Here is a 16,534-nt window from a genome sequence, read left to right as displayed (position 1 = left end):
TGTCTCCTGTCTGTACCGTGTCTGTCTACTCCCTGTCTCCTGCCTGTACCGTGTCTGTCTACGCCCTGTCTCCTGCCTGTACCGTGTCTGTCTACGCCCTGTCTCCTGTCTGTACCGTGTCTGTCTACGACCTGTCTCCTGCCTGTACCGTGTCTGTCTGCGACCTGTCTCCTGCCTGTACCGTGTCTGTCTACGCCCTGTCTCCTGCCTGTACCGTGTCTGTCTACGCCCTGTCTCCTGTCTGTACCGTGTCTGTCTACGACCTGTCTCCTGCCTGTACCGTGTCTGTCTGCGACCTGTCTCCTGTCTGTACCGTGTCTGTCTACGACCTGTCTCCTGTCTGTACCGTGTCTGTCTACGCCCTGTCTCCTGTCTGTACCGTGTCTGTCTACGCCCTGTCTCCTGCCTGTACCGTGTCTGTCTACGACCTGTCAGGAGTGCCGCGATGGACATCGTGAGTCCATCGCGTCTTACTACCCCTCACAACCACCCATCTTCTAGTGAGCCTATATCCTCTCCTTTCTTCCTTCCCCTCATTGGATGCGCCCGCCACACTTCCCCTTATCTCCACCCACATCCCCCGCCCCACAAGAGCCCCCCCACCCCACAAGAGCCATCCCCTCGCCCCCCACCCCACAAGAGCCATCCCCTCGCCCTCCACGAAGGCTCTTGATGGTTGAGGCGGAGCGTCTGAGAGCGCCGAAGACTCCCGCAGAAGAGGAAATCAAATTCAAAGTCAATTACACCGTGGTAGATTCGTCCCAGTTGGGAGGGGGGGGCGATGGTGGCTAGGGAGGGGGGGGGGCGATGGTGGCTAGGGAGGGGGGGAGGCGATGGTGGCTAGAGAGGGGGGGGCGATGGTGGCTAGGGAGGGGGGGGGGGGGCGATGGTGGCTAGGGAGGGGGGGGCGATGGTGGCTAGGGAGGGGGGGAGGCGATGGTGGCTAGGGAGGGGGGGAGGCGATGGTGGCTAGAGAGGGGGGGGGTGATGGTGGCTAGGGAGGGGGGGGGCGATGGTGGCTAGGGAGGGGGGGGCGATGGTGGCTAGGGAGGGGGGGAGGCGATGGTGGCTAGGGAGGGGGGGGCGATGGTGGCTAGGGAGGGGGGGAGGCGATGGTGGCTAGGGAGGGGGGGGGGGCGATGGTGGCTAGAGAGGGGGGGGGCGATGGTGGCTAGGGAGGGGGGGAGGCGATGGTGGCTAGAGAGGGGGGGGGGTGATGGTGGCTAGAGAGGGGGAGGGGTGATGGTGGCTAGAGAGGGGGGGGTTGGCTAGAGAGGGGGGGGGGTTGGCTAGAGAGAGGGGGATGGTGGCTAGAGAGGGGGGGGGGGAGGGAGGACACAGGTTTCCTGGGATTGGAAAGGAAAGGAGGAGGGGATGGACGGTGTCAAGAGGGGATGGGCTGTCAAGAGGGGATGGACGGTGTCAAGAGGGTAATGGACGGTGTCAAGAGGGTAATGGACGGTGTCAAGAGGGGGACGGACGGTGTCAAGAGGGGATGGACTGTCAAGAGGGGGACGGACGGTGTCAAGAGGGGATGAACTGTCAAGAGGGGGATGGACGGTGTCAAGAGGGGATGGACGGTGTCAAGAGGAGATGGACGGTGTCAAGAGGGGATGGACGGTGTCAAGAGGAGATGGACGGTGTCAAGAGGAGATGGACGGTGTCAAGAGGAGATGGACGGTGTCAGGAGGGGATAGACGGTGGTGTCTGAGGGGAAAAGTGGGTTGAACAGAGTGGGGTGGGGAGGGGGGGGGTTGTCGGTGGAGAGGGAGGAGGGGGCGGGGGATGAGTGGGAATAGGGAAGGTATAATCTGGCGCGGTGGATGGCTGTTTTTATGAGGAATTGGAATAGGAGAGGAATTGGTCCGTGAGGTAGTGGGTAGGCGAGCATAGGTGGGACTGGTGGCGGGTGGGACGGGAAGCGGGTGGGACAGGCAACGGGTGGGACTGGCGGCGGGTGGAGCTGGGTGGGACTGGGGGCGGGTGGGGGGGTCGGGTAAGCAGCTTTGATCAGCAGTGGCTCTGATGCCGTCTTTCATCTCCCTACAATAACAATGTTGCACTTCAATTACCATCGATTTTGTCCAATTGTGACTGAAATTTTCCTCGAGCTTGACGGGGCGACCTCACCCCCGCCACAATCTTCCTCTTAGGATTGGATTCTTCAATATACATTGTCAGCGAAATATGGACTCGAGGTCTGCAAGACTAATCAATCTGACACTTGACTCACTTGTATGAACTTCCACCAAGGGATGGAATACAGTTTTCTTTGTCTCGAATATTGTATAAATAAATTATATATAAACAGTTGATTTAGGTAAAGTATATATATATATATGTCGTACCTAGTAGCCAGAACGTCGTACTCGGCCTACTATGCAAGGCCCGATTTGCCTAATAAGCCAAGTTTTCATGAATTCATTGTTTTTCGAGTACCTAACCTACCTAACCTAACCTAACCTAACTTTTTCGGTTACCTAACCCAACCTAACCTATAAAGATAGGTTAGGTTAGGTTAGGTTAGGTATGCTTGGTTAGGTTCGGTCATATATCTACGTTAATTTTAACTCCAATAAAAAAAAATTGACCTCATACATAATGAAATGGGTAGCTTTATAATTTCATAAGAAAAAAAATAGAGAAAATATATTAATTCAGGAAAACTTCGCTTGTTAGGTAAATCGGGCCTTGCATAGTAGGCTGAGAAGTGCGTTCTGGCTACTAGGTACGACATATATATATATATATATATATATATATATATATATATATATATATATATATATATATATATATATATATATATATATATATATAGATACAAGCAGAATGTTGAATTACTAGGTAGAGCTAGTTTATGCTACGCCTAAAGCCACTAATACGCACAATTTCGGCCATTTCAGGGGCCAGATTCACGAAAGCAGTTACGCAAGCACTTACGAACGTGTACATCTTTCCTCAATCTTTGACGGCTTTGGTTACATTTATTAAACAGTTTACAAGCATGAAAACTTCCCATTCAACTGTTGTTATTGTTATAAACAGCCTCCTGGTGCTTCGGAGCTCATTAACTGTTTAATAATTGTAAACAAAGCCGCCAAAGATTGAGAAAAGATGTCCAGGTTCGTAAGTGCTTGTGTAAGTGCTTTCGTGAATCTGGACCCTGGTTTTCTTTAAGAGTTAAGACACTTATTATAAGGTCTAGAAGAGAAGCTATAATACCCGAAAAGATTAAGGTGCTCCTACGACACTAGATGGGTCTCGTTAAGAAGAACACAGACAGACATGAGCACAACATCAAAGATCCTCAGGAGAATAAATGTGGCAGACAGGGACAGTCTATCCGACAGTTACAGCCCCGCTCCTGTGCCAGGTAAGTCCACTACGGGCTCGCCATAGGCCTTGCTACTAGCCCCGCTCCTGTGCCAGGTAAGTTCACTACGGGCTCACCATAGCCCGTGCTACTTGCAACTTTTTGTTCCCAGTAGCTGAATCTATAACAACAACAACAACAACAGTGTATCCCACACGGGGGAAATAGAACAAGGGGGCACAAGTGGAAGTTGGAAACACACGAAGGAATCAGGTAATGTTAAACAAATTATGTATAATTTAGAAGATACTAGATTATAATTATTAAAATACTAGAAGAAAGGATGGTCTGTGTCTGTCTATCGGAAGTTAGACGCCAGACGCTAGCTTACCCAAATATATTATATATATATATATATATATATATATATATATATATATATATATATATATATATATATATATATATATATATATATAAAGAGATTGGCAAGAAAAACAAACTGGGAAAGGTTGGCAGGCGAAGCTCAAGGACAGTTTTGGTGGCGAGGCTTAATTCGATTTAAATCCTGATTCCTGCCGCGGGCTCCTGGTGTGTGGTGGGGGGAGGAGGGGCTGAAGAAGAGGAGGAGTAGGAGAGAGGTGGAGGAGAGAAGATCCCTCTATTATCTCTACTACATATATTTCTCTCTAACACACACATTCACACATTCCCATGAAGCAGCCCGTAGCAGCTGTCTAACTCCCAGGTATCTATTTACTGCTAGGTGAACAGGAGCATCGGGGGTGAAAGAAACTCTGCCCATTCATTTCTGCTTCGGCCGGGAATCGAACCCGGGCCCCTAGGACTGCGACTCCCGAGCGCTGTCCATTCAGCCACGAGGCCCCGTGTGTGGGTAACACTCACAGGATATTCATAGTTACGTTCGCATGAGCCTGGGGATCACACAAAAACGATCAGGAGTAAGACCAGTCTTACTAGCGTACAAGACTTACTAGACTATAAGACTACAGGAGAAAAGACTATAAGACTACAGGAGAAAAGACTATAAGACTACAGGAGAAAAGACTATAAGACTACAGGAGAAAAGACTATAAGACTACAGGAGAAAAGACTATAAGACTACAGGAGAAAAGACTATAAGACTACAGGAGAAAAGACTATAAGACTACAGGAGAAAAGACTATAAGACTACAGGAGAAAAGACTATAAGACTACAGGAGAAAAGACTATAAGACTACAGGAGAAAAGACTATAAGACTACAGGAGAAAAGACTATAAGACTACAGGAGAAAAGACTATAAGACTACAGGAGAAAAGACTATAAGACTACAGGAGAAAAGACTATAAGACTACAGGAGAAAAGACTATAAGACTACAGGAGAAAAGGCTATAAGACTACAGGAGAAACAGCTATAAGACTACAGGAGAAAGACCAGCCTTCATATTAACACAGGCACGAGTAGCTCGGTGCTGCCACTGGTCATATAGGTAGCAGTAGTAGGCATCCGTCAGTCTCAGGAGACTATGGAGTTGCGCTCTGGTTGTCGGTCTGGAGTGGCCTCACCAGGGCGCACAGCCAGGGGTAGGTTGATACGGCGTAAATGCGTCCTTAGGTACGCATTTACATATTGAATGTATTGCAACATAAAACCAATTAGTCACTTGCTTAAACCCATCACCAGGAATGGTATACCCCATGCCATACGCAGTACCCGTCACCAGGAAAGGTATACCCATGCCGTACATACGAAGTACCAGCCAGCACTAACTAGTAAGCTTCGATGCCTTGTACTTCGTTTACCATTTACTTGCACCCTCTCTGTCATATCACCAGAAGCTACCATCCATGCCACAGCTACAGCAACCAGTACTCCGCCATACCTGGTTCCACACCACTACGAACTAGTACCATCATACCATGTGCCCATCTCACCAGGGAGTTACGGCCATCGTGGACAAGCAAGCGAGGCGGTCGTTGCCTCCTTCATCTGGTATTCCGCAGCCGGCGCAGCTCAACATAACAAGACATAAAGCACGAATACAAAAGGAGAACTCCGGCGACAACAAATGCAGCTTGAAGACACGTACACAGCTTGAGCTGCCAGTGAACCTTAGCTTGAAACGCATTTCAAGGCCAAGCCCACGACAGACAAAGCCTGATGACACGTACGAATGATTGATAGCCACGTTTTCTGGCAAACGTTTGGCGTGAATGAATACAACACTTCATCAAACCCCTAGGTCAAATGTCAAATACAGCAAGGAAGGGTCTGAGACCTAACAGATCAACAGCGCTCATCTGACGAGGATGTACGCACTCAAGTCTGTCTCGTATCCAGAAAGGTTTCAGATACCTGACAATGTCGTGGTACAGTTGACTAAGGCGCATCTAAGAACATCCAGTACATAGGTTCGAACCCTCATCACGGCCCATGTGGATTTGTTCATCGATCTAAATTATTAATTACACGACTAGAGCTACCAAGTTACTGATGCTACGGCTTGACGACCAGGATTGATAAGTAATTTATCTAGTGCCATAAGAATGAGGTGTTTTTTTAACTGTATAATCAAACATTTGTTTAACAGTACGTTATGGGGGATGGAGGAAGGGATTATGCTGGGGCCCCATTTTTCTCAAAATGTTTACACACTAAAGGGTAAAATGGTTTGCAGTGTGAGGCCGCCACCTTCCCAGGCCCCAAAACACGAAGGCAGGTTCGTGTAGCTGTCGTGGAATGTGTGAGGAATACATCAGGAAGAAAAACTGGAAGTTGCAATAGTGTTTAAGGAAGGAAATCGCGAAAAAACAAAGAGAGAGAGAATGAGAATATGCCGACACAACAAAAGCAGGAGACCCTCAAACAGATAACTACAGCGACAATGACAAAATGTGCTATGGAAATGACCCGACAAGGACAAAGACTGCAGCAAGGACAAAGTAAGGACAAGGCCAGTGATGATGGCAGAGCAGACGCCATTAAGCACTTTGGTAATGTGATGCTTGTTTATAAATTACCACAAGGGGGGGGGGGGGGGGGGAGGAGAGATGACTGGCGGGAGATGATGGGGGAATTTTTCCTTTTTTTCTACCACAGACGTGGTATATATATATATATATATATATATATATATATATATATATATATATATATATATATATATATATATATATATATATACACACACACACACACACACACTTCTGTCCTCCAGGGACAGGGTGAGAGATTGGTTAAACATATACTTCAGGGATTTATTGAACAATCAACCACAGAAGGTGATTGTAGTGCTTTTAAAATGCTAGGCTAAGCTACATACGTAAATACATAGATACACAGATTTACGTATGCCCTACAAAAAGTGTTCGATGTGTCTTTTACATAGTAATGTCATTTACAAAGGTGAAATGTAATTCAATTTTGGAGTGAATTGATGGGGGAGTAGAAAGATGGGGGAGTGAAGGGAGAGAGGGTGGAGTGAAGGGAGAGAGGGAAGGGGGGGGGAATAAATAAAAAAGTGGGATAAGAGAGGGAAACGACTGAAGGAGACAAAAGGCATGCACTAGAATATAAGCGCGGGTTCTCACCTGTGTAGAGTCTATTATCGGCTCTTCATTCCCGCCTTTCACACCACAAGTGACTGTTCTCTCATTCATGATGCCATTTACACTTACAAGTGAGCATTCCGTTAGCTTCAACCGCCTCGTTACTTAACACATCCAGCTTATTTACATCCCCGGCGCTGACGCTCTTTCTCACATATTTCTCACTCATCTGACTCTTTACGTTCCTTCATTTGCTCCTAACTCTCCCTCACTCACTCACTCTCTCTCTCTCTCTCTCCCCCTCTTACATGCGTACACTTGTATTTGTGTACTCGTCTATCTGTGCCTACAGGAGAAATCTCTAGCTCTTGGGTCCCCGCATTTTTTTTAGCCGCCGATTGTCTAATGCAATGACTCTTGGCCAATTACACTATCATATCTGCTTTTAAAGTTGTGAGTTGAGTTTGCCCCTACAACCTGCTCCTGTAGGTCATTCCATTTACTCACTACCCTCACGCTAAAAGAAAACTTTCTAACATCTCTATGATACATAGAGCATCTCCACCCTACACCAGCTCTTCCACCAGCACCTCCACCAGCTCCACCACCGCCACCAGCACCTTCCTCCACCAGCACCTCCACCTCCAGCAGCACCTCCACCAGCTCCTCCTGCAGCTCCAGCAAGCACATAATGGAGCCTAACCTAACCTTAACTTACGCTACTTTTTACTCAGGATTTTATACGTGAGAGCCTGATGCAATTACTGCCCGAGGTGCTGAAGGAACGTGCGCGCGGGAGAAGAGGATGAGAAAAGATGAAGCAACAACATGATAAAATGAGAATGACGGCGACGAAGAACACTAGGGAACTTGAGAGAGGAGCACGGTGACCACACAGAGCAAGAAGGCTGAAACGGGGTTAGAAGAAAGGAGGAGAAACAAGTTGGAGGGCACCTGGGAGGCAGAGAGAGGAGGGTGAGTGAGAGGCAGGAGCGAGGCAGCCTTCTTGCACAGACAATTAAGACCACCATGGCAGCCCCTCACGCAGTCGCCACACCTGCAGTAGATAACGTTCTTCTGGGTGTTTGGAGGGCAGCGCAACCAGCTTAGGTGACGGACTGGCTCAGTGTCCACTCACCCAGTGTAATGTTTTCTACCTATTGGGGCAGCTGGATGAGCGGGTGATCCCATGTGCAGTGATATCCTACCTACTGAGGAGGCTGGATGACTGGATGATTGCTTCACTAAGAAGCTGTCTATCTACCGCCTACCTCGTGAGGAGGTAGCATAAAATACAAAAAAACTAAATTGTATCTTAATCTCAGTACCATCAATCTATAGTAAAGATTGTTTTTTAAGTTCAACAGTTATAGGAATATCTCCGCATTCATCACAATTATCATGGATGTTCCCGCCTACCGTACAGGCGATATATTCAAGTAAAAAAATAATTAGTCATTCAGTCCTTCCTTCCTTTAACCTTCAGTCAGAGTCTGTCACGGAGCGTCTGAAAATTTTGGAAGCAGGAAGTCTCTTACAAAAGAAAACATTATCCCATGCTATGCAATTTTTTTATAATATATTCAAGGTCTAAGGAGGCCAATTTAAAAGAAAAGAATAGCCTAGTGACACTGGTGGACGCTTTAGGGCCCCGTGGCGCCACATGCTAAGGGGTACTTACGTATATTGGCTTCAGCGTGCTTCACCGTCTTCTCGTGGTGTAGGTTATTGGCTAATAAGAAAGCTGCCTCTTCTAATCCCAAGAGGAGGGCGGTGGCAGCGGCTCTATGTTCAGGGGGCCGAAGGTCTGCCCACGCCGCTCGCTGACCGCCCACCAGATGTGATCCTGTGGCGACCGCGGCGCCTACGAGCTCCGTCACCAGCGCCTCCCGCTGGTCTCCGTCGGGGAAGTTGTTGACGTCGTCTGCCATACGGCGTGCCAGGCTGTTGAGCAGCCTGGCAGTGGCAGTGACGTCGCCGCCATACAGCGCCCGGGACCCGGTCACTGCCGCCAGGTCGTGGGCCACTGCCAGTACGGCGTCATTGGTATGGGCGCGGGAAGTCAGTGTGGTGAGCCACACACTACGACACTCACTCAAGTCGGCAGGGCCTGCCCACCCCAGGGGGTTACAGGGGCGCCGCGCCCAACCTGACGCTCCCCCGGGGCATGGCTGCACCGCAACCTCTCCACCCTGCGTCCAGTTCCAGAACAGACCACGACCTGACGAAGGGGGACACCAAGACGCGTCGCTACTGACGGGACCAGCACCTGTTGTTGGCACCTCCGCCCGTGCAGACCACACGGCTGTTGAAAGAAACAAACATTACAACATTAACATTAATCTCTGAATACCGATTTCTCAATCTCAAGAAGAGCTACGGTGATGTAGCCTCCTCACACAGCAAAGGCATGCCCGTGTATTGTTGCTATTTATTCTAAAATTTAATTTACTTGCTAATAAATTTATTTATTTAAAAAAGAAGGTACAATGGGTTTGTGAGAGTACATAATATTGGTATATTTTTTACATCCTTGCAAAGCCACTAACACGCATAACGTTTCGGGCAGACCGAACAATTTTAGTTTTACACGTTTAAAACAAGCGAAAAGTGGTATATCCAATAACAACGTATTTCATTGGCAGTTTTCAAATGAATATAAATTTGAGGTGGACTTTGATAACGAGTGGCGCAGGTGGCCGAGGATAGCAGCATCCGGGCGGCGAGCTGATATCTCAGCGATAACCAATTTGTATATCCTTTTCCGCACTATATTTGCTAGGAAATATGTATGGTAGTATTAGGCATCGGCATCCATAAATCATAGGAGACTATGGAGTTGCGCTCTGGTTGTCGGTCTGGAGTGGCCTCTCCAGGGCACAAAGCCAGGGTAGGTTAATATGGAGAAGCTGTCAGCCCCGCTACTGCTTACTGAGCAGAATATGAATAATATTCTACTCAATGTCCACATTCTGCTACTAATATATCCAAGTTTGGAATACTGTTTTTAACAGTTACGTTAAGGTTAGAGACACTTCTTTTGAGATAAGTGTAGGAGATGCCTTACCAGGCTTTTATCTTGAACGAGCAGCATGTGTTAGGAACCTAAGAGCTTCGTTCAGGTGGTTATTGTCACAAATAGAAATTGAATTTACTCCTAACTTGTAAAGATTTCTTCCTGGTACGTGTCAAAGCCTGCATAGCAGAGCGAGTTATCAAGGAGTTATCAAGGAGTTATCAAGGAGTTATCAACTGACATGGATCAGTGGACAGTTTAGCAACAGAACTACATCAGGCATTTACAGAAAAGTAAGAGGTAGCCTCAATGCTTCCAATGAATTAGGGCGCATCTCAGAAGAGAAATTATCAGGAGAACGAGCTAAGCCAGAATGACTAGTTAGCACTTGAAAGGGATATGAGGACCAGAAGCTGAAATATGAGGACGGAGGAAAGGAACGGTGCACAAACCACTTGGATCTTGGGGGATCGAACGCCGCACCGACCAGTCCCAGTGGACGGACACTTCAAAGGTTATCTTGAGGTTATCTTGAGAAGATTTCGGGGTTTTACGTTCCCGCGGCCCGGTCCTCGACCAGGCCTCTTTTTTTTTTGTTACACACCCCAAGGAAGCAGCCCGTAGCAGCTGTATCTCCCAGGTACCTATTTACTGTTAAGTAACAAGAGACATTAGGGTGAAAGAAACATTTTGCCCATTTGTCTCCGCCTCCACCGGGGATCGAACCCGGAACCTCAGGACTACGAATTTGAAGCGCTGTTCACTCAGCTGTCAAAGAAGTGTTCTCAAGACTCGCACTGTTCAATAGGCGCTCTCCTTAAGTCTCTGTGCCATCTATGAGTATTAAATATGAGCTTTATCGTTTCCACAAAAAATAGACTTGTTTATTGGAGAAGAACAAAAACAAGCTAATAATCAAAACAAGGAAAATGGCAGGTAGCATAAAAATATTTGTGGGTCTCAGGTCGATTTTTTTTAACGTCAATAAATTACTGCTTAAAAGTTACATTTAACACGCTGGTAATTGTCTTAACTTACTCGTAGTAGACACTGTGGAGGTAAAGACGTGTTCCTTGTCCTGAGCTTCGTCGTCCTTGTTGTGATTCATGACTTCGTCGTCGTCATCGTCTTCAGGATCGTTGTTGTCGCCCCGCGTCTTGCTCCCTCCTCCCGCCTCCGACGAAATAACGGGAATGTCTAAGTTCGTCTGAGGCCGGGAAGTCGTGGTAGTCGTCGAGGAAGCGGGCTTGGGCGTGATGGTAGTAGTAGTAGTGGAGGTCGTGGTGGAAGTTGTGGTGGTAGTTGTGTTCTTGGTCGTGTTGGTGATGAGCCAGGGCGGCGGCCGCAACGTGGTCGTGGTCGTCGTGGAGGTGGTCGTGTGCGGCAGGTCCTCGACTGATGGTCCCTTAACGCGGCTTTCCAAATTAATGTTCCCATCTTCCCCGCTGTTACCTCCTCCCCCTCCTCCTCCTCCTCCTCCTCCTCCTCCCCCTCCTTTAACGCCTCCTCCTCCACTCTCGCCATCTCCTCCCCCACCATCTCCATCGTCGCCAGAAAGAGGGCCGCCGAGACCACCGCCGCCAGCCCCACTGCCTCCAACAGGGGGGCCCTTGATTGGAGGCGAGGGGATGGGTGGGTCGTCCTCGGTGATGGAGCTGACAGTGGTCTTGGTGGCGATGAACCAAGGAGGCCGGGGCCGGGCAGTGTGAGACGGAGGGTTCACTGTCAAGAAGGGAAACCATTACTCACATTTGTAGAAAAAATCATGTTATGCAAAAATGTGACATGAGAAATATCGAGATTATTAAGTTATTTCACATACAAGTGACAACATGGAGAAATATTGGTGTGGTGCACAGAGAGCGAGGGTTGTGGCACCTCCCCAGCCACACCTCAGGGGTGTGGCTGGGGAGGGTGGTGGGTGCCAGACACCAGCATCACGGGTGTAGAGACTCACCGGGAACACACTGGAAGTGAGCCTCCAGGTACTTGAGAGTCCCGGGGCACGGGTCGCCGAAGCCTCGCGTCGACGCCGGCACGCTGCAGTTCTGCCGTTGACTGCACCTGCGGGAGGAGGAGAAACACGCGCATTAGCACCAGAGAGACACACAGTGTGCGACACAACACTTTTTTACACTTTTTCGATTGAAACATGTCACGTTTCCGTCTGACACATGACACAGGCCGGGCCGAGCCAGCAAGCACCCTGAAGTCCTCGCACCTGAGAAGGAAGCGAGTCTTGTGCGTAGTATTAATGAAGAACTCAGATTATTATCAAATTTTTCTTAGAAAAAATCTAAGACAACCTTAATAATCAAGGAACTGAAGACATGAGGTCACGCAATGACTTTTTTCTGGTTATAAGACTTTTTTTTCTTGTATAAATGAGACATGTAAACTGTAAATAAAGTGAATGATAAGTAAATGTACAACTTTCATGAATAATTTGTTTTGTTAATTTGGAGCCCGCACCTCACCCAGCACCCAGGGACCCGCCCAGCACCCAGGGACCTCACCCAGCACCCAGGGACATCACCCAGCACCCAGGGACCTCACCCAGCACCCAGGGACCCGCTCAGCACCCAGGGACATCACCCAGCACCCAGGGACCCACCCAGCACCCAGGGACCTCACCCAGGGACCTCACCCAGGGACCTCACCCAGCACCCAGGGACCTTACCCAGCACCCAGGGACCTCACCCAGCACCCAGGGACCTCACCCAGCACCCAGGGACCTCACCCAGCACCCAGGGACCTCACCCAGGGACATCACCCAGCACCCAGGGACCTCACCCAGCACCCAGGGACCTCACCCAGCACCCAGGGACCCGCCCAGCACCCGAGGCGTGATGATACAGGCACCACCCCAACAAAGAACTACCTTCATCATTGCTTCACTAATTAATAATTAATATGAATAATTAGCGTCCGTGAATAGGCGCAGTCAGCCCCCGGAGACAAACACTTAACCTAATGAGGCAACAGGTGGGCCCCCCCCCCTTCCCCCCCCCTACACACACGGGGCTCCAGCTCTGGGGGTCGGGCTCCGAGGGGCCCAGGCTGTGAAAATACACCCCTAGTGTATCGTGAAAAATTGCATTGTCATACCGAGCTACGGTGCTTCCTCTTTTCTCACCTTTTCCTTCCTTCCTTTATTCTCGCCCCCTACCTCCTCCTCCTCCTCCTCCTCCCTGGGGGGGGGGGAAGAGGGGAAGACAAGCAGGAGTTATTGAAGGCCCTGAAGACATAAGCTATAGAGCAATACCACCAGGGAATAGAATTGCAAATAAGGCAATGCATCCCCGAGCGGTCTGCACACTCGGCCCAAGATGACGCCCGTGGTGCACGCCCCCGGCCGGCTGTACGCCCACGCACACCACACGCCCACAAACACCCAACACTCGCAGCCTCACGCACGCCCACTCCGCCGCTCTCTCTCACGCACGCCCACAAACACCCAACACTCACAGCCTCACGCACGCCTACACCGCTGCTCTCTCTCTCTCACGCACGCCCACAATACAGCACACGCACTCACACGCCCACACATTGCCGGGCCGGCAAGGTGACCGCTGTCGACATACATTCCGCTTTTGTCCCCGTCTCTACCACTATAAGGAACTACAAGAGCTGCAGCAGCAACATGACAACATAAGGAACTACAACAGCAGCAGCAGCAACATGACAACATAAGGAACTACAAGAGCAGCAGCAGCAACATGACAACATAAGGAACTACAAGAGCTGCAGCAGCAACATGACAACATAAGGAACTACAAGAGCTGCAGCAGCAACATGACAACATAAGGAACTACAAGAGCAGCAGCAGCAACATGACAACATAAGGAACTACAAGAGCAGCAGCAGCAACATGACAACATAAGGAACTACAAGAGCTGCAGCAGCAACATGACAACATAAGGAACTACAAGAGCTGCAGCAGCAACATGACAACATAAGGAACTACAAGAGCTGCAGCAGCAACATGACAACATAAGGAACTACAAGAGCTGCAGCAGCAACATGACAACATAAGGAACTACAACAGCTGCAGCAGCAACATGACAACATAAGGAACTACAACAGCTGCAGCAGCAACATGACAACATAAGGAACTACAACAGCTGCAGCAGCAACATGACAACATAAGGAACTACAACAGCTGCAGCAGCAACATGACAACATAAGGAACTACAACAGCTGCAGCAGCAACATGACCACATAAGGAACTACAACAGCAGCAGCAGCAACATGACAACATAAGGATCTACAACAGCAGCAGCAGCAGCAGCAGCAGCAGCAACATGACAACATAAGGAGCTACAACATCAGCAGCAGCAACATGACAACATAAGGAACTACAACAGCTGCAGCAGCAACATGACAACATAAGGAACTACAACAGCTGCAGCAGCAACATGACCACATAAGGATCTACAACAGCAGCAGCAGCAACATGACAACATAAGGAACTACAAGAGCTGCAGCAGCAACATGACAACATAAGGATCTACAACAGCAGCAGCAGCAACATGACAACATAAGGAGCTACAACATCAGCAGCAGCAACATGACAACATAAGGAACTACAACAGCTGCAGCAGCAACATGACCACATAAGGAACTACAACAGCTGCAGCAGCAACATGACAACATAAGGAACTACAACAGCTGCAGCAGCAACATGACAACATAAGGAACTACAACAGCTGCAGCAGCAACATGACAACATAAGGAACTACAACAGCTGCAGCAGCAACATGACAACATAAGGAACTACAACAGCTGCAGCAGCAACATGACCACATAAGGATCTACAACAGCAGCAACAACAGCGATCACCATCACGAGGTCCCGTCTAGAGGAGAAAAAAAAATACGTGGGACGATACATTACCCAACATTCCCCCGACATTATATGCAAATATGGCGCTCCATCACCGCTCTAATTCTATCAGGCTATGTCGAGGCTGCTTTTATAGCGCCGCAGGCTACCAAGAGGCAGCAGGCTGAGGCATGTGGCGGGAAGCCGGCGGCAGGTTGATGAAACGGTACGCCCAGGGAGGCAGGGTGGGAGTGGGCGGGGACAGGCTCCGTAGGTGGAGGCAGTCTCGGAGGAGGAGATAGATACTTGGGAAGAAGAGACAAGCTTGGAGAATGACAGGCATAATGCGACAGATGGGATGGGAAGTCAGGCAGGCTGGAAAGAGAGCAGACAGGAAGATGAGGGGAGAAAGACAGACGAGACCACTATCATTGGGGCATCAGACAGAATGACAGGTCAAGCTGACAGACCTGGCGGCTTGATGGGGAAGACACACAGGTCAAGGAGGAATACTCAGCGCACACTAACAACCCAGTTCCCTAACAACCGAAGTGCGTGCTCAGCAGCGTCTGGGGAGCATCTGAACCAGCGGTACAAGACGAGAACTAACGCAGGAGCTCCTTAACGATGGTTAAAGAGGCGTGAAGTAGGATCTAAGGACGAGGGGATTATAGCCATGCCAGACTCCCCCCCCCCTTACCTTCAGTGTGGTGTGGGGACGTGGTGGGGGGTTGTGGAGAGGGGGGGGTTGTTGTGGATGGTGGAGGTTTATAGTGGCCTGTGATTGTGGTAGTAGAGGTTATGTTATGGTGGTGGGTGGTAGTGGTGGGTGGTGGTGTTGGTGGGTGGTGGTGGTGGGTGGTGGTGGGTAGTGGTGGTGGTGGGTGGTGGTGGGTAGTGGTGGTGGTGGTGGTGGTGGTGGGTAGTGGTGGTGGTGGGTAGTGGTGGTGGTGGGTAGTGGTGGTGGTGGGTAGTGGTGGTGGTGGGTAGTGGTGGTGGTGGGTAGTGGTGGTAGTGGGTAGTGGTGGTAGTGGGTAGTGGTGGTGGTGGGTAGTGGTGGGTAGTGGTGGGTAGTGGTGGGTAGTGGTGGGTAGTGGTGGGTAGTGGTGGTGGTGGTGGTGGGTAGTGGTGGTGGTGGGTAGTGGTGGTGGTGGGTAGTGGTGGTGGGTAGTGGTGGTGGGTAGTGGTGGTGGGTAGTGGTGATGGGTGGTGGTGTTGGTAGTGAGTAGCGGTGAAGGGGGTTGACTGGGTGATGTTGGAGAGACAGTGGTGGGGTTTGAAAGTAACTGAACAACGTAGCACATATGTAGTAAATATATAACACCAAACCTTACCATAGGCATAGAGCTGCCAGGCCAATGCTATTCCAATTCCATCCCCCCCCCCTTCCCTCTCACCATCCTCCTCTCATACGTCGTGTCATCAACTTCACTCGGCTTCAACCCATCAATTAACACATGTCGATAAATTACAATTTAGTTTTTAACATTCCTCCAATGCCATCAGGACTCCACGACATCCCTTTCTAGCACTTAAAATTATCTGGTGATAACATTTCATCTTCGCCAGCATCCCCCCCCATCAGTAAGATGGTGCCCCCGAGGTGGTCACAACGGAGGTTGCGTCTCGGTAGGGAGATGAGGATGCTCTTTCTGTCCCAGTTGTTGCTATTCTGTTTATTTCAGGTTCTCTTGCGCCATGGTCACATTTGGGCTACGAAACTAACCGAGGTTGGTAATGGTGGTTCGTTCATGAATCCCTTCTATTATGAACCTTGAGTGTTGTGTGGTTCACGTATCACCCTGGTCTGGTGCAGTGGTGGCAGCAG

At 49.4% G+C, this 16,534-nt stretch overlaps 1 protein-coding gene across 1 annotated transcript in view; it reads right to left on the bottom strand.

The window, feature by feature from the left end:
* LOC123774651 (latrophilin Cirl) overlaps nucleotides 1-16,534 on the bottom strand; it is a gene marked incomplete in the record, with an annotated part of 777,474 nt that overhangs the window by 100,520 nt on the left and 660,420 nt on the right. The window contains 3 exon segments of the mRNA XM_069310742.1: nucleotides 8,548-9,171; nucleotides 10,921-11,604; nucleotides 11,840-11,946. Coding sequence (XP_069166843.1) covers nucleotides 8,548-9,171; nucleotides 10,921-11,604; nucleotides 11,840-11,946 — 1,415 coding nt within the window.

This window comes from Procambarus clarkii, chromosome 68 (genome assembly GCF_040958095.1).
Source record: "Procambarus clarkii isolate CNS0578487 chromosome 68, FALCON_Pclarkii_2.0, whole genome shotgun sequence".
NCBI lineage: Eukaryota > Metazoa > Arthropoda > Malacostraca > Decapoda > Cambaridae > Procambarus > Procambarus clarkii.
The sequence above is the reverse complement of the archived record's forward strand: the minus strand, read 5'-3'. Positions and strand labels throughout refer to the sequence as shown.